At 40.9% G+C, this 23,314-nt stretch overlaps 1 protein-coding gene across 5 annotated transcripts in view; it reads left to right on the forward strand.

The window, feature by feature from the left end:
• SEL1L3 (SEL1L family member 3) overlaps positions 1-23,314 on the forward strand; it is an 87,416-nt gene that overhangs the window by 49,293 nt on the left and 14,809 nt on the right. For all 5 annotated transcript variants that reach the window (XM_085885003.1, XM_085885004.1, XM_085885005.1 and 2 more), the window contains 8 exons: positions 1,700-1,876; positions 1,983-2,110; positions 8,408-8,491; positions 8,844-8,934; positions 9,104-9,188; positions 19,312-19,424; positions 19,535-19,662; positions 20,366-20,447. In XM_085885003.1, coding sequence (XP_085741129.1) covers positions 1,700-1,876; positions 1,983-2,110; positions 8,408-8,491; positions 8,844-8,934; positions 9,104-9,188; positions 19,312-19,424; positions 19,535-19,662; positions 20,366-20,447 — 888 coding nt within the window. The remainder of the gene's footprint in view (positions 1-1,699; positions 1,877-1,982; positions 2,111-8,407; positions 8,492-8,843; positions 8,935-9,103; positions 9,189-19,311; positions 19,425-19,534; positions 19,663-20,365; positions 20,448-23,314) is intronic.

Raw genomic sequence — 23,314 nt, forward strand, 5'->3', positions numbered from 1 at the left:
AATTATTTTTTCTACCCATCACATGCAGTTGTTTATAAAGAATAATATTTGTGAACATATCCCTGAACGTCGATATAAATGCAACGTTGTTATTCAGTGAAAGCTACTCAAGGTTTCTGGGTTGTATACAGTAAGTACTGTTGGTAATCACACTGACTCCAACCTGCCGATTCCCAAAAAATGACCAATATCAGCCAAGCGTGTGTGTGTGTGTGTGTGTGTGTGTGTGTGTGTGTGTGTGTGTGTGTGTGTGTGTGTGTGTGTGTGTGTGTGTGTGTGTGTGTGTGTTTGTTGTTCATGAAGCATGACATATTCTTTCTGCTATCTCTCTCTCTCTCTCTCTCTCTCTCTCTCTCTCTCTCTCTCTCTCTCTCTCTCTCTCTCTCTCTCTCTCTCTCTCTCTCTCTCTCTCTCTCTCTCTCTCTCTCTCTCTCTTTCTCTTTCTCTTTCTCTTTCTCTTTCTCTTTCTCTTTCTCTTTCTCTTTCTCTTTCTCTTTCTCTTTCTCTGTCTCTGTCTCTGTCTCTGTCTCTGTCTCTGTCTCTGTCTCTGTCTCTGTCTCTGTCTCTGTCTCTGTCTCTGTCTCTGTCTCTGTCTCTGTCTCTGTCTCTGTCTCTGTCTCTGTCTCTGTCTGTGTTTCTGTCTCAAGAAATATCTGGATGGTGGTTATGTTGGGATGGTGTTTGTCTCCGGACGTGTCCGAGCGGTATTCGTCTCTGGCCAGCTGGGCTAAGGGCGGTATTTTTGTCTGTACGGGAGTTTGTGTCCAGACGGGAGTTTGTCTCCAGGCTGTGTTTATAGTATGACTGGTAGAAAATGGATTTCAGACATTAGTTTGTTTCCATCTTCACTGTTATGCTTTGCAGAATAATTTTGATGAGATGATATGAATCGCAATTTACGCTCCACCGCACATCTGCCTTCCTTTCCTCTCACCTCCCCTCCCCCCCCACAGCTTTCCCTCAAGTCCCCCTATTAAATGCATGTCCAGAACACCCCCTTTTCCTCCCCACTACCCCCTCTCTCTCTCCCATCCTACTCGCTCACTACTTCCTCCCGGAGTGTATTGTGACGGCTGGTGAGGCCACCTCATATTCGCTCCCCCACCCCTTATTCACTCCACCACACCTGCTCTCCCCCCTCCTCTCTCCTTTCCCCTCCACCTCTTCACGCTCCCCACTCTCTCTCCCTCTCCACTCTCTCCCTTCCCCCCCTATTTTTCTCCCTCCCCCCTTTAGTATTACCATCAGTGAAGCGATGGCTGCTATTTGCTTATCCACAATAAATGCACTCCATGTGGCCTTGAATACCTTTAATTAAAACACACATCCACTTCCTTAAACAAAGTGACAAATCCTTAAACAGCTGTCACATAAAATAATACAAACTTCAACATTGAAAAGAACATGTGTCAAAAACAGCATGACATATTTTTTTGTGAATACCAAATAAATAATTCAAACAGCAGATCTCTAACAGCAACACCTTCATTCGACTCGTCCAGAAAAGGAGTCACTGTATTGCCTCATAGCGCAATGAAAAAAAAAATTTCTGCAAAATAATTTCTTTGTTTGGATCCCAACCACATCCATATTTCAGTTCTTTAACTACTCTTCATTTTCTTTGTGACCTATAAGGCTCCCTTTTTGTTCTTCCTTCTTACATTTTAAAAGTTATTTAATGTCCGTTCCTCTTCACTAGGGCTCCCCTGAAGCAGAGAATGCCCTGGGTTGGTACGAGTTTGAAATACAAGGTCAGGCAAAACGTGCAGTGGAACATTGGGAACAGGCAGATGCTCTGGGCAGCCCCGATGGTGCCTTCAACCTGGGAAGCCTGCATGAAGCTGGGGCACACCCGGCTTCGATGCGTCCCAATATGGTACATCAGCACAATCACGAGCTTCTTCTGAACCCTGACCCAAACCTTTGAAAGCATCACTCACCTGACCCTTAAAATATCTATTAACCTTATTGTGTCCTTCCAGAAACTGGCCTTGGAACTGTTTTTGCGTGCTGCTGAGCGAGGGCAACTAAATGGAGGTGCACGATGCGCCGAGTTCTTCATGCTGGGCCTTGATACAACCCAGCCTCGAAACCCTGATGTTGCTCTGAGGTAAAGCACACAGTGGCCACAACACAGTAACCTGCATGTTGTCTTGGGTCAAAAGTAGCCTCTGTCTTTCACTTGCAGTAGATTTGAGCTTGTAGAACTCAAAAAAGATACAAAGATAATTATTTTTCCATCTCCCTTTCTCCAAATGGGCTTGTCTTCCAATATCTTGTGGGCTTTCTCTTGCCTGTTACTCATTACAATCATCTCATCACTCACATGGAGTTAAAATAGTTTTTTTCCTTCAATCAATTTATTGTTCAAAGCCCACCATAAAAAGCCTCTTTGACCATACTGATGTTATAGTTGTGTGAATAATATTACTGTGCTTTGATTGATAATTAAATGTGGTTAACTATCCTTGGAATAGCCTGCTGTTGTTGGCTTGGTGGTAAAGGTGGCTGGCTTGGGACCTTAGCGTCCTGAGTTTGAGTCCTTGTTCTTTAACACCAGGTTAACACTCTTGAATTAACACTCTTGAAGTAACACTTTAACACTCTTGAATTAACACCAGGTGGGGTTGACTCAGTCTGTCATTCCTTCTGAGTTCAGTGAAATAAGTACCATTGTACTGGGGTAATAACCATTTGGGGTAGCCTGCATCAGAGTGGTGACCGGTCTAGAACTGTACCCTTGGCCAATGAAACTGCCTTGGCAGCCCTATGTGCCTTTATGGCACAAAAGGAATGGTATTATTATTATTCACTATCCTAAGAGCAAGGCAACAACTATCATAACCACTACAATCCCCACATGCTGCCACCACAGATATTTCCCAGATATATTGATTGTTTTGTCATATTTCTGGTCCCATCTTTAAGCAAAAGTCGATATTGTATCACAATTTATAAAAGTGAGATTTTCACAAAGCCACACTCACCTTCCAACAATGGCATACACGAAGTTTGAATATTGCTTGTCCATAAACTCCAATACAACTTGACTAAGCTTCTTGCCAAAAAGTGAGAAATTGTCAATGAAGTTGCTGAATTGTTACACCAAAGGGTTCGAGTTGAAGGGATGTAATGTTGTTGATTCGGTGGCACTTAACAGCACTGCTGTCTCACGTGTTATATCGCCGGCTCGTTCGACACAGGTCTCGGGTCACGCGCCTAAGATCACGATACCAAAGTACCCCTGTGCCTTGCCAGTTGGGGATATACCCCGGCTACAGACTGAGTTTGATCAGAGATCGAGCGAAGTCTGCCGCAATCCGTAGCCAGTTTGGTTTTAAATACAAATCCAGCGATTGTTCTTCAGCGCAACACGGATAAATTCAGTGCGGCTAATTTCGTATGAATCAGCCAGATTTCATGGGGAAACATCGGGGAACACGACACAAGCAAAGCATTCGCGATAACGTTATAATTCATCTATAACCCGCCCTTATCTAGGGAGCTACGGATATGGGTTTCGCAGCAGAGCCCAAGCAAAATAAGCCTTAGGCCTGGACAACATGCATACAAGACACGGAGTACTTGGTGGTGCCTCATGGACGAGAGGAAAGGTGTGGAAGGCACGAATGCAGCTCGTGACAAGCCGATGTCGCCGGATTTGAGCGCCCAGCCCGAGCATGCAGCGTGGCAAAATGGCGGTGACGTCCTCCTATCGGCCCAGCTCATGCACGCAGCCTCGGTGCGTCCAGCCCCTGTGAGGTCGACAGCACAAGAGAGAGATCCGGTGAAAGGAACTTGATCAAATTCACAGAGCCGCTGTATCCCAGGTACTTCAGAAAACATTTTTCAATCTCAATGCTCCATCGCATGGCCATATCATATCATCTTACGGGGCGGGCTTTTCGGACCACTTCCGGGGACACGTCATTGGTCCATCGTCCGGGTTTGCAGCAGCTCTCCGCCAATGGGTTACTGGCACGTCTTGTTGACTGGCTCTGTCAGGGTGCTGGGTGGGGCTGGTTAAGAGGGAGGAAGGAAAAAGAAGGTGCCTCTCGGTACACCACCACTGTATGAACGCTGGACCACCTGCTACACCTTCCGACACACATTTAACGTCCTATTACCAAACAACCTGACTAAACATGCATTTAAGGGGGGATCTGGACTAATCCAATATTTAATAACCCACTAAGGGCCCATTTCCGCAAGAGTAAATGCGTTGATATGAGTGGGAAATGCTGGCAGTTAATGTTTGACATTTGAACATTAGCAGCATGGTGCGATATATTGAAACGAATGTGAGGTGGACACGTAGTCAAATCTTTCACCCAGACGATCAGCCATTTAGTTTTGGATTATCCTCAGACGGTCCACTGGGAAAGCCAAACATACCTCTGCCACTGTCCGACGTACAGAACCTGTAACGAGATCTGTCGCTTGTGGTAATTTCCCCGTTTCACTGGACTTGGGAAAGACCCTGAGGAAACGTACCGCGATTGTACAACTTGCAAAGAAGGGTTTTGCTCCAACTTTCCAATGGCCGTCGATTTAACTAACACCGTCGTTATAATTCCAGATCGATTATTTTGGCTTCCTTTAGTTTTCATTATTCCTCTTCTTCGTTCTCTTGGCTTTCCCTCGTGACAATCAGCGGTTTCCAAAAGTTTTGCTGGGGGATCACTCTCGTCGAGCAGATGAACATTTCCACTTCCAAGGCCTTGGTATCGACCTGGATTCGGAGGAACATTGGCCATGTGCGTCTCGGCTGCTTTCGCCATTCCCCCCGGCAGGACGTTTTAAAAAAAAATTATTTTTATTTTTGTATACATTGTCGAGGCTCGTATGAGAGCGAACACACAGAATACGCAAATATATATATACATATAAATATATATATGTAAACATTTGTTGATCATATAAAAAAATTGTACATTGAGGGGAAAAAAAACATGTACATATTTATATGTATATATATATATATATATATATATATATATATATATATATATATATATATATATGTATATATTTACGTGTACATAATTATATGTATATATATATTTACATGTATATATTTACGTGTATATATTCATATGTATATATTTACGTGTACGTAATTATATGAAAAATTTACATGTATATACATATATTTACATACCGGGCGTAGTAGCGTGCGCCTGTAATCCGGCAACTCGGAGGCTTGGGTTGGAGGATCGCTTGAGGACGGGAGCTCTGTGCTGGGCCGCGCTATGAGAGGGTGTAGGGCAGCCCAGAATCATGGCGAAACCCAATCCTTATCCCTGTGTCGCAAGAGGCGACAAGGGTTGCGTCAGGAAGGGCATCCGGCGTAAAACATGTGCCAAATCAATATGCGGATCATAACGGATGATCCGCTGTGGCGACCCCCTAACGGGAGCAGCCAAAAGACGAACAACATATATATATATATATATATATATATATATGTACATATTTATATGTATATGTTCACATGTATATATTTATTTGTATATATTTATATGTACATATTTGTATGTATATATTTACATATTTTTATGTATATATTTTCATGCACATATTTATATGTATATATTTACATGTACATATTTATTTGTATATATTTACATGTACATATTTATATGTATATATTTACATGTACATATTTACATGTATATATTTATATGGATCTTATTTCATGTATATATTTATATGGATATATTTATATGTAGAAATTTAGATGTTTATATATTTGTATATATTTACATGTATATATGTATTTGTATATATATATATATATATATATATATATATATATATATATATATATATATATATATATATATATATATATATATATATATATATATTTACATGTATATATTAATATGTATATATTTATGTGTATGTAATTTTATGTATGTATTCACATGTATATATTAATATGTATATATTGACATGTACATATTTATATGTGGATATTTACATGTACATATTTATATGTATATATTTTTGTGTACACATTTATATGCATGTATTCACATGTATATATTTACATGTACATATTTATATGTATATATATATATATATATATATATATATATATATATATATATATATATATATATATATATATATATATTAATATGTATATATTCACATGTATATGTTTACAAGTACATATTTACATGTATATATTTACATGTACATATATATATATATATATGTATTTATATGCATGTATTCACATGTATATATTTACATGTACATATTTATATGTATATATTTACATGTCTATATTAATATGTATATATTTACATGTATATATTTACATGTACATATTTATATGTACATATTCCCAAGATTATATTTGTCTGTATATATTTACGTGTATCTATTTATATGTATATATTTACATGTACATATTTACATGTACATATTTATATGTGTGTATATATATATATATATATATATATATATATATATATATATATATATATATATATATATATATATATATATTTTTTTTTTACATGCACATATTTACTTGTATATATTTTAAGGTATATATTTATCAGAAGATATTTATATGTATATATTTCCATGTACATATTTATATGTATATATTTACATGTACATATTTATAAGTATATATTTACATGTACATATTTATATGTATATATTTACATGTACATATTTATATGTATATATTTAAATGTACATATTTACATGTATGTATTTCCATGTACATATTTTTATGTATATATTTCCATGTATATATTTAAATGTATATATTTCGTATAATAGAATAGACGGTCGTAGCACCTTTTGCTTTTCTTTTGTTCTGTATACGTGCATGTTAGTGTTTTGCATTCCTGACTGCATATGTGCTTGTATAATAAATGTATGAGTGTGCAATAAATGTGCTTGTCGAACTGTTCCCCGTTTCGTTGCGTCCTTTCCCTTGTGTTGAAAGTTCCATTTTGCATCACGGAAGGAATTGGTTTAAGGGTGTAAGCACCCGGTAAATAATCACCTCCATCGGGGCCGGCGATAACACCGCTCGGTTATCACTGAAGCACGGAACGGACCGCTTAAGCGGTTCGTGTCCTAGGCCGGCCAGCGGCGAGGTACGATCGCCCGGTTAACTACCCGTGCAGGTACTTAGGTAGGTCAAGTTTGGCGAACAACCCTATCCTGCGTGGATGGCCTATTGGCACGATTGTGGTGTGGTCGAAAGACCCACCCGTGACTAGCTCCTGGCGGTAGTTCCAAGGAGGGTCACGACTGAATTGTCCGTTCCAGTGGGCGACGCGGTCGCGATTTGAGTTACGTGGCCTATGGCACGCCGGGTGGACCGACATTCGTAACAATATATATATATATATATATATATATATATATATATATATATATATATATATATATATATATATATATATATATATATATTTTGTATCTGTGTAATGTTGAAATGTCTTTTTCTGGTGGTGATTCTGAAAACATTTTCTGTTTCAACTGTCAAAACACAAATTACATTTTGAATGTATTGTTTTCCTTGGTTTTTTTTTAATGTTATTTTATTCAATTACATGTTCCACAATAATGTTTCACTTTTCACATCATGTTCCAAAATCATTTGTTCTCGGATTGGCAGATCAGATATTGTAGTTTGACTCACATTTATAATGTATTCTTTTCCAACCTTCCATTGTGGACACTCAATTAATTTGCATGTAATTTTGAATCTGAAATGTAGTTGTGCATTCTGCAATATGAGATCCACAGGGGGCTTGCCTACGCTTCTCAGTTGGTGGTGTCTGTGCTTGTGGGTGTACATTTCATTTACAGACTGCTTTTAGCTGTTCATTTAATATCAGTGGGTAAAATAAAGTATATTAAGCTGGAGTTGAGGAGTCGAAGGCAAGCTTTTTGTGATCAATCCGTAACATTTTGAGCTATTTACATGTTACATCCACAAAAGTGGCTGAATTTATAACATCTGCCAAGTTTCAAAATTTTTTTTGAGTGGTTTCAGAGAAGATGATGTCCAAATTTTCCCTTTGATTGAATATGGCTGCCATACCATGTGACCTATGATAGTTATCAATAAAATCTTCTCCATGGGGAGTCCCTCCTTTGTTTAAAGTTTTGCATTGATTGGACAAACGGTTGCAGAGAAAACAAAAAAATTAAGCCAAAATATAAAGACGTGGACTCACACACAGACAGATAGGGACGTTGCAATAGTCTCGCAACCAATTCGGGGCGAGACTAATGAAGTCAATGACGGTCGTTACTCTGCAGGTGAATCGTTTACAGCAGGCTTTATCGATAGTAAAATGATTTTATCTGCTTTTTTACTCCGGCATGATATTCTTCCTGATTTTTATTATTTCTTCCCAAGATGGGCCCGCTGGGTGTGTGAGCAGAACGGTTATCTGGGAAAGGTGCTGCAGTTGGCACTGCAGACTTATCTTAATCAGAAATGGTACTGAATGCTTCCAATCCCTTTTGTCTTTCACACACAACATCTTGCTCTCTTTGCCCCTAATCCTCTCTCCCATTTGAAAATTATTATTTGATTGCACAGAGGACGCTGGATGTCCCGACTTGCAACAAGTGTCTGAATTTGCTGCCATCTCACAGTACAGAGTCTCCTTTACCTTAAAGAATAAGAATCACTGTTCATAACCAAACAAGCATTTTACATGACATTCAGTTCTCTGTGACACCGCACTCTTTCTGTACCAAATATAATTTAAACATTTTCATTGGTTCATCATGTTGACAACCATTTTGAGAGCAGCTCTGAGCTAAATTTAGTTTGTGTGCCTTGACAGGTCCAAAGCCCTGTTGTACTACCTCATCGCAGCAGAAGCTGGATTCGAACCTGCACAATTTAACCTGGCACACATCTGCCGGGAGTACCCAGTATGTGATTTGCAAGCTGCTTAGCTGGCAACAACTATTTTCTTTCTCTCTTTATATCCCCATTTCCTATCATACTTGGATTGCTCGAGACTTCATTATGACAATTATATGGCAGAAAATCTGTTTGATCAGACTTTGCTAAAACCAACTTCTCATTTGTGCATGGCAGATCGAGACAGGCTCCGTCATGGCCATGCCATGTGAGTGGCGATATTACAGCCTCTTGGTACAGCAAGGAACAACTGACCCCAATGGTAAATAACAACCTCTTAACCTTCTAAGGTGGTTTTTATCCATGTAACATCAGTCCTGAGCCATTGTTTTCTGGATTAAGGTGAGTGTAAGAAGAGTTGAAAGACAACAAAACACAGTGTATTTGAATAAATTATAAAAGGCAATACACTGAGCGGTGGTGGAGATCGTTTAGCCCTTAATCGTTTGATCTATTTCCTCCATGGATGTTGCTCATCAACCCCTCCTCCCATTCCGATCCATTATTCTTTTGCTGCTTCTCAACCACATAATCTCCTCATACTTTACAAACTCCGAACTTATTCTTCTCATTCTCTCACTATATTCATCTCCATGCCACTGAGAATCATCTCAAAAGTTTTGTTAACCTGATTGTAACATATGAAGTTGAAGGTGGAGGTGATCCCACAATTAAATAATTTCTCAATATTTACTGATACCTCTGGGAAATAAGTTTCTCATTTGTTTTTTCTTCAGGACTTAAAATTCAGGCCAACTCCACACATGGCTTAGTGACTTCCTATATTCTGGTAGCCAATGTGTGGCTCTCTCCAGGGGATCCTCTTATCTCCTCTCACGAACCAAGGCAGTATTCTGGGCCCCATCCTATTCCTAATCTTCTGACTCTGGTCTCAATGATGCTTTCTGATCTTTCTGACTGTCTGGAAAATCCCCTTTTTCCATTTATCGATGACCCCACCCTCTGCCGTAACATCCCACTTCCTTCAGATAGGCATACAGAAGCCTCTTCCCTCTCTGCAGACATTGATAGTATCATGAGTTGGTTCAACACTTGGAATATGTCTTTCAATCCTGACAAATCCCACACTCTCACTCATTTTCTACAAAAACATCTGGCAAACCCTCCTAGCTACTTTCTTAACAATCTTCATCAAAAAGTTCAGTCATTCAAACTTTTGGGCCTCACTATCAGCCATGATCTTTCTTGGGTGAATCACATTTCAAAGTTGGCCTACAAAGCTAGTCACTGACTGGGCATCCTCTCCCATGCAAGGTCCTTCCTTGGCACACCTGAACTCTTATCCACCTACAAGGCCTTCATCTGCATCTCCCCCTTCTGGGCTAGTGCCCCTTCCACACACCTTGCTCAGCTTGATGCTGTGGAAACCAAGGCCTTCAAGATCAATGGAATCTCCCATGATGAAGCTGAGTCTATTGGTCAATCACTTCACCATCGCAGACAGGTTGGTGGTCTCTGTCTTCCACCACCTCCTTTCTGGTCTTGCATTCTCTGCTCTTTCTGTGCTTTGTAATGCCCCCACCCCCCCCCCCCACGTTTCTGCATGGGACATGTCACCTTCTGGTAAAACTCCCAAAATCACTGCTCACCTCACCTCATTCATTCCTCTTTTTTTCTCACCTGTAAAACCAACTTCCTCAGTCTCTTCAATCTTGTTCTTCCCTCCAGGACTAAAAGACAGCTGTTCACCACCATCCCAGATCATCCCCAACCAAAACCACTCTTTTCTACCCTGATTAACCCTCCCCAAGGCCACCTCTTTCCAGGTTTCCAATTTGTCATTCCTGAGAGTGTGTGGCTATATCCATATACCATAGTTCATCCTCTGTGTCCTCTCGTCGCCCACATTCTTCACCACATCCCTCATTTCTCCAAGCTTCCCTCAATTTTATCCCTCACCCCTGCTGTTGGTGTGCCCCTCCCCCACACCCTTGTTCCTTTTGCTATTTAAACTCCTGATCCATTTTATTCTAGCTCTTCCACGAGCTTTGACATACACAAACTAGAACGGGCACTCATAGAGCGCATACCTTCGCCGCCACTACTTTTTTTGTTCTTGGTATGAGTGTGGGGAACTGGTTTCATATGAATGGTCTTATGACACAAACCACATATCTATAATGTCATGACCCCCCCCCCGACTTTCGGGGGTTACGGACTAAACAACAATCAACTCACATCGTTTTGGCGAGTCTTCACTCACAAGCTCGGTGAATACAACGTTTCAACAAGAGAAGGTAATCTCGTTTGATGCTGGTTTCATGCAAATCGAATAAGAATTGACCGAGTTATGCCGAAAACCGCATATTTTTCAAGGGTGTGACCCCCCCCCGACATTTTACCCCAACCGGTGACATGTGTTATGACGTCATTGTGTCACAAGATTGGGCATTAAATTCTGAACATTTTGGTGCTGGGTTCATGTAAAGCGGACAAGAATTGACCGCGTTATGACAAAAACCGCATATTTTTCAAAGTCGTGACCCCCCCTGACCTTTGACCCCTAACCGGTAACAAGAGTATGGGCGTCATTGTGTCATATTGCATATCACAAGATGAGGCGTTGAATTCTGAACATTTTGGCGTTAGTTGCATGCAAATTGAATAAAAATTGACCGTGTTATCGTAAAAAGACGATTTTGACCTTTTCGTGATCTTGACCTTGACCTTTGACCCGAACGATCCCAAAATCTAATCGAATGCTTCCTGGCTAATAACCAATCATCCCACCAAATTTCATGCAATTCGGTTTAATACTTTTTGAGTTATACGAATCACAAGATTACAAATAAATAAATAAATAAATAAATACACGCCGACCAAAACATAACCTTTCACAGAATGCGAAGGTAAAAACCCATCTCGGACTAAGGATGTTTGCGATGGCAGAAAGCTTGAATAAAGAAGACTTCTGTGTCCTTACTATAATTCATAGACCGATGTTTGTTTGTGGGTTTGTTTGTCTGGCTACTCCTCCTACAGTTCTGGCCCAATTACATCCAGACCTGCTCAGAGGATCAGCATAACCCCAATTAATGTATTGGGGTGTTTTTATCTTTGCCGGTCTTGGCGGGGGATGAGGGTGGGGACGCAAATTCTCTATGTAAATGTGTATCGTGTAGCACCCCCTCCAGGTGAGAGACGGTATTACAAATCTCCATTTACAGTGCAGTATTCCTGTCCCCACGTTTTCTAGTGCTGTGAGGCGTTTTGAATTATAAGCAATGGGTACGTGTTTGCTTCATGCACATAACCCAGGTTATTCCTTTTTTGCCTATACAGAGCTGTCAGTTACCTGTACACCACCCAAATAAAGGTTCAGTATGTGTCAGAAGAACGTGCTGCATGCTTGGAACAAGATTTCCCGTAGAGCGGGTACTCTGCTAGTTCTTGTTAAATTTATTGTGATGCAAATTTTTTTAAAAGGGCATAAAATCTACCGATACAGTTTGCAATTCTTCCCAACACTTGTTTGAGCTTGAGAAGTGTTCTGCAATGGCCATTATCATTTCTGCGAGGTAAAACAGATGTGCACGATGCACCACATTCAGGAAAGCTGATTTGAGGGCAATGTGATGCTGGTATTAAATAATGTCCTTTTGATTCGATATTTGTCTCTTATAATTAAAGAACTTACGACATAGTTGGGATTACCCAAGGGAGTGTTGCATCACATTGTCACTGAGAATCTGTTACAAAGATTGTAAAATTGGTGCTACATGTCCTCAAAGATTAGATAACAGGTACTTATTTAAGGTCAATGATCCAGATCATACAAAAATTTCCGGCACATATATTCACTTCCAAAAGCAGAATGTCCACAAGGACCATCAATAAAACCTACCGCTGAACATCAGTGTGACTACTCCTCATTTTTATAAATGACAAGGTGAGCCAATGAAAAAAGCCAAGAATTCACAAGGTTTCGGAAAAGCGATGATAATAGGAAACCTATACCCCAAGAAAACCTATAGAAAACCAATACGCCAGGGTGAACAACGAATAGCCAAGATCTTGTGAAAAAAGCCAAGGAGTGGTCACACTGCTCAACATCCCAGGAAGAGCTTCAGCCCCTTGAACAGTTAGGCCTTACCATCAGCCATGACCTTTCCTGGGCAGATCATTTTTCCAACGTGGCCACCAAAGCCAGGCTGGGGATTCTGCACCGGGCAAAGACCGTCCTTGGTTCTGTAGAATTTAACGTTGGCATACAAAGCATTTGTGCACCAACACACCTGCATCCCACCTTGGATTCCTAGAAGCCATGGAGGCCCAAACTCTAAATATCATTGGCATCACCCAACAAGAAGCTGTTACAAAGGGCCTTCTACATTCTCACTACAGACTGGTTGGTGGTATTTTACTCTTCTACCATCTCTTATTTGCTCTTGCTCACCCTGTTGTTTCAACGCTCTCCATCTTCAAACTCACTGGGGCAAATGCGTTCATCCAGCAACCATTCCATTGTCAACCATTCTTCATTGAGGCTTCCTTCCCATCTGCATTCCTTTATCCCTCTCTTCTTGCCTTTTTGAATCATCTCCCTGTATCTGTCCAATCACATTCCTCCCTCCACTACTGCTCACCATCATCTCCCATTTCAATTAATGATCTCTTTTATTTATGCTAATGGCCAGCCACACCTCACCTTTTCTTCCAGGTCATGTTTATATGTCCATCAAATGTTTGCTTTTACATCCTGTTCTTTTTGTGTTTGTTTAAATCATACCTATTCTGTACATTTTGCTCTTTTGTGAGTCTAAACTTTATAAAATGCTTTTTACAAGGTTGTAACTTACAATTCAATGGACCAACTTGTAAACACCAGCCAGCATAGCCATACCACCAGCAAACTGAATGTGTGATTTAAGTTTTGCATAATAAGTGGAGGGTGCATCTTTCATCAATTGACTGGACTCCATGGTGTAAAGCTTTGAGTATCTGCTCTGAGTCTAGGAGGTTAGCGGTTCACATCCTGGCCAAGTCAGACCAAAGACCTTTAAAAAATGGTACGTGCTGCTTCCTTGCTTGATGTTGAGCATCTAAAAGAATAAGAGGACAATCCCCATCGGTTGGCATCCATGGGGAGGAGGAAATTCCTCCTTAGGAAATGTCCCGCTGAGTGTGGTGAGAATGGTGGCACCATTTTTGCGACGTTGCCCAGTACCCAGAGTGCCCAGGGAACCGATGGCATTTCCCCCAAAGTCAATGGCTGGCTGTTTGTCTCATCTCACAGTCCTGTGTTGTGTCTCGTGTATTCGTCTATGTCCATATGTGTGAGATGTGTGTGGCAGCTCCACTATGAGCCTTAGATCCTGTAACAAAAAAAAAGAGAAGAAAATTCATCCTTAGGTGGGGCAATCTTTGGGAAGTGGTGGTGGTGGGGGGGGGTTACTGAGAGGAAGACATTAGTGAAAGCATTCTGTGTTTATTCACTTGTTGATATTAAATTTACTGTTTGGATTTCAAAACAATTTGATGGGAGTCAAACAGTTTTCCCCTGACAACAAAGAGAAATTGCACACGTTATTCCTTTTCTATTTACATAATGTGGCCCACAACAAGTTGACAGTTTTCTTTCCAAGTAGGTAAGCAAGTAATAGAGCCATAGATCCCATCATGTATCAAAGGAAAACTTAGACATCACTAGATGGTATTCATAGAATACAGACCCCGCACAGTTTTGAGAAGGACTTGGTGTGAGCCAAGTCTTTTGTTAAAGGGTTTTTTTGTGATCAAATATGGCTGCCAGTTCATGTGACTGATGATGTCATCTTTATCAAACCATATTTCCCTGGGGTAGTTGATCAATTAGTTAAATTTTTGCATTGATCGGTTAAGCGGTTTCTCCTACGAAGATTTTCAAACATATCCACTTGTATCCAATATGCCTGCTAGACCACCTGACACATGATAGTCATTTTTATGAAAATCCTTTTAAAATTTCAAGTGAATCAGATGAAAATTGACAATTTTAGAAATTTGGCCGATGTTGATCTTTTTGCTTATGTTGACCTTTTCGCTTATATTGACCTCAAAAAGAATTAGTGGTTGAATCCAGTGACGATATAAAAATCCTCTTTAGTCCGGCAGATATGGGAATGGATTGTGCCTTTGATGATACAAGCATGAGCTTTGACACAGTTTAGAGCATGCCCTAAGGAAGATATTTAGCTATAGGGCCATCGCAGAATTGTCCTGTGGCCAAAATGGTGGCCATTTTCCAAAATGGCCGCCACCAGTTGTTATTTTACAAGTAGCTCAGGTTCTAGACCAGCTAGGATATTGATTCTGGTGGCTTATCATACATTTTCAAGGATGAGGAATGCAGTGGTACTATTTACATCATGCTATAACTACTCTAACAACTACCTAACTACATATATCTCACTTTCAGGGAAATAAATAATAGTAAAATTATAAACGCATTTAATATTGGTGGAGTTATACATGTACATGTTTTGAAACTGTGACATATTCATGAGAGTACAATGCAGTCTTCGCAAGGTTTCCTTTATAATATTTGGTAGTTTATTTATATGAGCAAATAGTTCATGAGATTATGCTGTATCATGCAAATCAATAGTGCATGTCCCATTGTTGTTTGACATGTTAGTGGTGAGGGCAAGTCTATGACAGTCCTTCCATTATCACCAGGTAAGGCCTTCCATGATAATATTACAGGTTTTCAATGAAATGTAATGTTAGTTTCGAGAACACAGTCCACCACAGTGGCAAAGGGCAGTGCACTGAAGTGCTGCCTTGACACATTTGCACTGTCCTCTGCACCCCTTTTTGCATCCACAGCATATGAGTTCTCGACAGGTCTGGGTCACTTCTGGCAGTGTGGTCCAGTGAACTTCCCATCCACCTGTGTCCTTCTTCTTCCACCCCCAGTCACCTGGGGATGGGAGTTCTGGGAATGCAACCATCATCTGTCCCCAGCAGTGACCAGCTTGGTAGGCAGCCCTCTTTGTTTGCTGAATCAGTGCTGCTTGTGTTGGAGGGAGTCCTTCAATATCCCTACCTTTCTGGGTGAACAGCTGATTGCGTGCGTGATTGACTGATTCCAGGCTGCTAGTGCGGTCATAGAGGAATACCACGAATCACTCCAGAGACTCCATCCAGTTGTCTATGGTGTCTGGGGTGGCAGCCAAGGCACAGAAGGCTCTAGTGACGTCATCAAAGGCTAGATAATCAAAGCTCTGGCTTGATGAACTGCATCATTGTCAGCATCGTGCTCACATGCTTTCCCTAATGCAGCACCAACATCCTCATTGCACACGAGCAACACATCACAACCTTGCTTGTGAGCATCCATGTCTGGGAAGTAACCCAGTATTCTGTTCCTGAGTTTAGTGGAGTGTACACGCCCCATCACGTGTGTCCCCAGTTGTTCCAGTCTGGTACTGTACAGATTCACCAAGTCTGTTGGCTTGAACACTGGTGCAACCATATTGTCCATGCGCACTTCCTCAATATAGGTGACAAGTCCAGCGAATGCAATTCCATGGTTAACAGTGTCAACATTAGATTCCTGTGCCTTTGCATCCATCGCTTTATTGTACAGAGAGGCAAGACACTGAGCATGGTACTTCGCCTCTTGGGCAATGAGATCTCCAACACTGAGTTTGGATAGGAGGTGTTTGTCCTGTAGTTTGAGGGCATACTGCCTCACACGAATGTCAAGTTCGAATGTTGATGCATTACGCAAAGCATCTCTTGCTGCAGATTTGCCACAGAAGAAGCATGTCTCTGTTGAATGAGTTTCATGTTCAATGCTCTGACAGGTGAACTTGTGGGTTTCTGGGTCATCATCATGGTGTGTTTTCCTCTTTTCAGCCCTCTGAAGTTTTGTTTTGTTATACTGCAGTCTGCAGGAGTCGTGCCATTTGGTTTTGTGAACCCCAAATGCTGCCTCGATGCCCTGACCCTCATCCAGTTGTGACAGTTTTAGTGTTCTTGGCAAGCAACTGATCTTGTCGAATGCTACAAGATGCTCAGCTATGGTCCTGTATCCTGCCCCATCTGTGCCATGTGCTGAATTATATGGACATGTCAGCATCTCATCTGTGTCTTCCTGACACAGAGCACATTTGTTCCAGTCTGTGGTCAGGCACTGTTTACCTCATGAGCTAGGCTCATCAGGGTCCACCACCTTGTATAGTTTGGCCATTGTCCCTATGCACTATGCTACTTGAGAACAGTATCTACTAGTTATAATATGAGAACAGTATGTACTAGTTATACCACCACCACTCTACCATAAGCTGAAATCTCCAGGAAAATATGTTGGCTGCCACCACAGTCACAGTCCAGGTCAACTGAAAGCTACAGATATGCATGCAGATTAGGTGTTGTTACTCGGTGTACACAAGTACACAAAAGCTGTACTAACATAGATTATCATTGTGACGTTATTATGATGTTCTGTGTGAATATGCAGCAAAATATATGAATACACATAAACATAATTATGAGATCAGCACACAACTCATGGGCTGATTCTGAAATTCTGGAAAATGTGCATAACTCTGCTAATATTTGATGGTTTTACTATTATTTAATTCCCTGAATGCTAGATATATGTAGTTTGGTAGTTGCTAGCATGTTATAAATAGTACCACTGCATTCCTCATCCTTGAAAATGTACGATTGACCACCACAATCAATATCCCAGCTGGTCAAGAACCTGAGCTACTGGTAAAATAACAACCGGTGGTGACCATTTTGGAAAATGGCCGCCATTTTGCTCACAGGACAATTCTGCGATGGCCCTATAGCGAAATATCTTCCGTAGGGCATGATCTAACAGTGTGCCAAAGTTCATGCTTGTATCATCAAAAGGCACAATTCCCCCAAATATTTCACTTATCTGCCGGACTACTTCAAATTTCTAGTTAATCGGATGAAAATTGAGGATTTTAGAATTTCAGTTTGTGTTGACCTTTTGGCCTCTGTTGACCTCAAAAGAATGACGGTGATAGCACATGGTCATATGACATGTGGTAAAATTTCAATTTCCTCCTCTGAATGGTTTTTGATGTACGCTCTTCACAAAATGCAGACACGTACCCGTACGACATACGTACATACGCTACCGATCATCATTCGCTTCACGAATGCAGGGTAACAACATTTTGAAGTCAAGTCCACACAAAGGCCACAAACTTTCACAAAGCTGAGGATGAATGTTGTGCAATTGTGAAACTCAAATCGACCAGGACTTGTGTCCCAGGGTGTTGAATAATTTCATCCTTCGCTTGAAGGAAATGCATTGTCAGAATTGGTGGTCACATTGAAATAGATGATAAATAAAACACCAAAGAATATTGTCATGGCAGCAGAAAGAGTAGATAGGTAATTCACATTTAAAACATGGGTACCAGGATGCATTGGAGATAGAGGGATATGAGGATATGAGCAGGACCTGTTGGGAGCTTGTGTGCAGATGGATGGGTGCTCGTATCTGATATTGGTGGAGCGCAGGCATGATGGGCCAACTGGCCTCTTCCTGGGCCAAAGTTATTTGCTGTTGTTGTTCCTTGTTCTTTCTTGACGAATACATTCTTGCTTTTAACACAACTTTCAGTCGCAATTGTTAACGTCATCATTTTGTGGGCCATCCTGTATTTTCCAGCCAATGTCACACTTTTTACAAAACTGGAAGTTTCCTAATCCCATTGAAATAGCTGTGGGGGTTTTTCTGAACACTGAACAGATTAGGATGCAAAATAACAAAAGGAACAGTAGAAGGAAAGGGGGGAAACACTGACAACAGGGTTGAAGGACAAAATGGAGGGAAACTTGGACAAATAATGGGTATGGAGAATAATGAGGAGTAGGAAAGGACACATGAGGTCGACAAGATGGAAACAGAAGCAAACTCTCAGGAAGGAAAAACAGGAAGTTTGGAAGGTGGAGGAGGAGGTGAGAAGGTTAACAGGGGTAGAAAAGATCATGTTTCTGGATGGGGGAGGGGGGGTGATCTGAGATGGTTGTGAACATCTGTTTTGAACTATGAATAGTATATAAATTCAGTGATTATAAATTCCGAATTTGTTTCTCGTTACTTACCTCCATGTTTTTGATAAGACTATTTTCCTATACCTTTGTAATTGTCTGGGATATCAATGTAGTTAGGGTTAGTGTGTAGGGACAGCTGTGGATAGTTAAAAAACAACACACCATTTTTATGATACACTCTGACTTTATCAACACTTCTTTGTATCCCATAAAGCACTCTGCCCCTTTATTGGTGCATCTCTGCATTCCTCCACCCAATTTGTGCATTCTTTTCTGTCATTTTCCTCCTGAGCTATAATTTAAGTATGTACCTCATTTCATCCATTCTACCGCCACAGTGATGTTAAGGCTTGGTGATGGCTTTTACTATGGAGATGCAAGCGATGGTCGCACCTTGTACAGCGAAGCAGCTCGGATGTATGCAGCTGCTGCTTCTACTGGCAACCCACAGGTAGAAATACAAAATTTGATGATTGTTGTTAAGTAGATTCCATTATCTGCAACAAAACTGTGGTTTACAAACTGTGATGATGTGTGTACATGCTATGGTGCCATGGTTAGGGTTGGTACAACTTGGCTTGGCTTGTCGAGACTGGAGTCAAGGTGCCCCAGAGCATATGGGATGAGCTTCACATCAGCATGCCACATCGACAGGACCTCTCTTCACTCACCTGTCACCTATACCGCAGGTATACAGTTCCTTATAAATGTTCTGTGACAAACCTCACCATTACCCATGAGCAGTGACATGGCTTATTGGGCAATTTGCTGAGATCTCAACATAACCTGACTTTCTGATTCCAACTCGATTACATCTTGTTTTGTTGAAACATTTTTGGGATTAGTAGTTGGGATGATAGCTGGCAGTTGTTAGTGGGCTCACTTTTGCGCTACCTGGTTCTGGATTATAATCTTACAGGAATGGAATGTGTCAAAGGCAAGGTGCAGTATCATGAAGTGGGCCATCTATTGGAGATATTAAATGGAGTCACATTTGGCAGCACATTAAATAGCCCACATTCAAAGTCATGGAGACTTGAAATGTCAGCAATAGAGCGGTTTTGTGGGTATAAGCTGCAGTCATTTGGTCACAGACACCAAGCTTTTATGTACAATTCCCTGGTGTAGATCTCCAGCCATTCTAAACGAGTGACAAGTATGACCTTTCAAAATACAGATGTTTGTGGATGAATTGAATGGAGGGGGTGGGGTGAAGGGGGCGGGGGTGGGGGAGGGGTGTGGTGAAGGGAAACATACCAACTTGGGACATGCCAGACAAATCTTCATATTCCACATGAGTTTGTTGGGTAGAACCAGTGTATTGTTTACATGGACAAACAGATCACATTTGCTGGCATGATAATGGATGTTAAATTGCTGTATTCAATGTAGGTGCCGAGACCACGACAACGATGCAGCTTTCATTGCCTGCTCACTTCAACTAATTCGCCTCAGACTCGTCGCTTTGTTCCAGGTTTGCACTCTCCTTTGAGGCTTTGCTTTCCTTTCACCTTTTCATGGAATTATTTTAGGTCCATCTGTATGGGAAAAAAACAAGGCCACAAGCGTTGGTGCTTTGTTCTCTTACAGTGGATAATTTTCACCATTTTTACCTCCACCACCGAAGGTGGACAGAGGTTGTGTTTTCACCACTGGCTGTTTGTGAGTAAGATATCTCAAAAGGTTATGGACGGATTCAAACAAAACTTTGTGTACAGGTTGGGTTTTGTGTACAAGGACAAGTTGATTCAATTTTGGTGAACATCTGGATCCTATAATATTTAAAGTGATAGGGCCAAAACAATATACTGGTAGTGCACAGAACAATACTGTATCACAAAAAGTTATGGACTGATTTGGATGAAGCTTGGTGGACAGGTTGGGTGTGTGGTGTGTGACAAGGACGAATTGATTCGTTTTTGGTGAAGACCAGATCCGGGTATGAAAATTTTTTTGTGATTCTTCATTATTGAGAGCTGAGGGGCAAAAATGATAAATGAAAGCACAGTATCTGAAAAAGTTATGGCAGAGTAGCAACAAAATTTGGTGGATGAGTTCAGTCCATCCATCCATCCATCCATCCATACCAGACTCTGTGCAAAGCATTGGTGCTGCCTAAGCAGTCTCCTTGGCTATTGGACAAAATCCTGGATGGGTCACCACTCCGGCACAGGATACCAGCAAGCTGGCACTTTTTTGCCAACCTCAGAAGGATAACAGGCAGAGTCAACCCCACCTGGTATTAATTCAACAGCTGAGCGGGATTTGAACTCAGGACCCTCAGTTCCCAAGTCTGCCACCCTAGCCATTAAGCCAACACCAGGTATACAAGTTCAGTAGGTGACTAGAACAAGTAAATTTGATTTTGGTTAAAGTCCAGATGCAGATCCAGCCCATCAGTGGGATCCAAAACCTAAGCTGTTCAGCCTGGCGGAGGTATTCACTCTCCCGAGTGCTATTCTCGTATTCCTGTGTTTTTATTCTTTTGTGCCACCAACCAAGGCCACCGCGAGTTGAAATTAAGAAACTATTTTTGCACCTGTATAGTCCTTATGCCTCTATTGTCTATAAGGTATCCTGTCTGGACTAAGACACCATAGTGCATGGTAAATAGTACACCAGCAAACAAAATGGTACACCAGCAATCCCTAATCATCATGAGTTCCCAAACCCTGCCATCCTGTCTCATTTCTTATTTTTGGACTCCAACAAATGTTTTACAACCAAATTTGTGGCAGCTTTACAAGAAGAGCCAGCACCCAGAGAACAGTTGAGTTAATAAAAGTTCCTTCCAACAGTCAGATTTAAATGCTACATTGGAAGGGGAGGGGTGAGGGGGAGGGGTGAGGGGGAGGGGTGAGAGAGACAAGACAATTCAATTGCATTTTGTTTTGGTTTTACACATTTCATTTTATTCCAGCAAGACCGAATCGATTGCATTTTAGACCATTTTATGAAGAAAAGGATGCTTGGATATACAAATGCAGAGCAAGCAATAATTAATCAACATCATCAACCATTTGTGACATTTAACTTGAAAATTTGTTTGCAATAAACATGACCATCAATCTCTCAAAATAGTGCTTTTGAGTTGTGGCCACAATTGGCTGCCGCTAAAATGTGAATGCACTCGTAAATGGATTCATCGGGCCAAATGGAATATTTAACGGCAAATTGAAATTTGATGGCACCAAGACTTTTTTCCAACTTCTCAATGAGGTTTTGCAATCTGTGCATAAAGGTATTTATTCACAATACAGCACTGTGACCTACTCTGAAAGTTTGAGTTTATCTGGAGCACCACAGACATTTACTTTTACTTCTTCTTGTACATCCCTTTTAAATGAAACATACTCGATTGTTCATGGCTTGCAGTCTTATCGAGAAATGTATGGTGACAGCTTGTTTACCACGAGGAATTGTCGCTGATCCCACCAACGTTGGTTTATTTTCATGTAACAGACATAGGGCTCATTTTTAATGAGATATCGATGGTGCCATTTTGTCGTGTTCGGTGACTGTTGAGAACTCGGCAGCTGATCTACGAAGATGATTGTGAGCGAAAACTAGAGAAATATACACGAGTTGGCTGCCTCACTTTCTAAGTTCATGGGCATTGTTTTTGTTGTAATGATAACAGGTGAGATGCAACCTCACGGGATTTAAAATGTCAGACAATATTACGGTTTTTACTTGGAATGAAAGTTTTAACAACAAACTACGACAGCATTGAGGGTGAGGGTCGTCAGAACCTGTGAAAGCAAACAGTAACTGCATTCATATAAATTATTGGGAATTTTGCTGAAGTTGCACTTATTGCTCAATAGTGTATTTCAATATTAGGATGTCAAATGTAAAATTCAATCACAAGATCTACCGGTAATCATTTTCTTGTTTCCCCTTTAAAGGAGCCTGTCTTAAAACAAAAGCGCACGACACTAACAAGATATCTGCGATCACAGAGGAATCGCCAAAGGGTAAGCCTCCCCCGGCTTACCCTTGGCGATCACCCACGACTTACCCTTGGCCCACGATCTAATGATGGCATATTTTGTTCAGACCACCAGATGACCTTGACCTTCAGCATTTAGGGATAGAGTGTAAATGAAGACAACGTGTTCCCATCTACAATATGTATCCATAAAACTCAATATCATGAAAATCGGAGGAAAATTATTCAAGTTATGATCAAAAAGGTGTTTTTTGCGAATTTGGTCACAATCTGAAAAAGTAGGTCAAGGACACATCAAATATCAGGTGCCTCAGTGCAGGTAGAAGAACCTTTTTACATAATATATACTAGACGATGCGTGAATCTGTTGGGTTCCCGTTTTGAGCGGT

Source organism: Eptatretus burgeri, chromosome 6, assembly GCF_056783735.1.
Source record: "Eptatretus burgeri isolate ZD-2024b chromosome 6, Ebu_testis_v1, whole genome shotgun sequence".
Taxonomy (NCBI): Eukaryota; Metazoa; Chordata; class Myxini; order Myxiniformes; family Myxinidae; genus Eptatretus; species Eptatretus burgeri.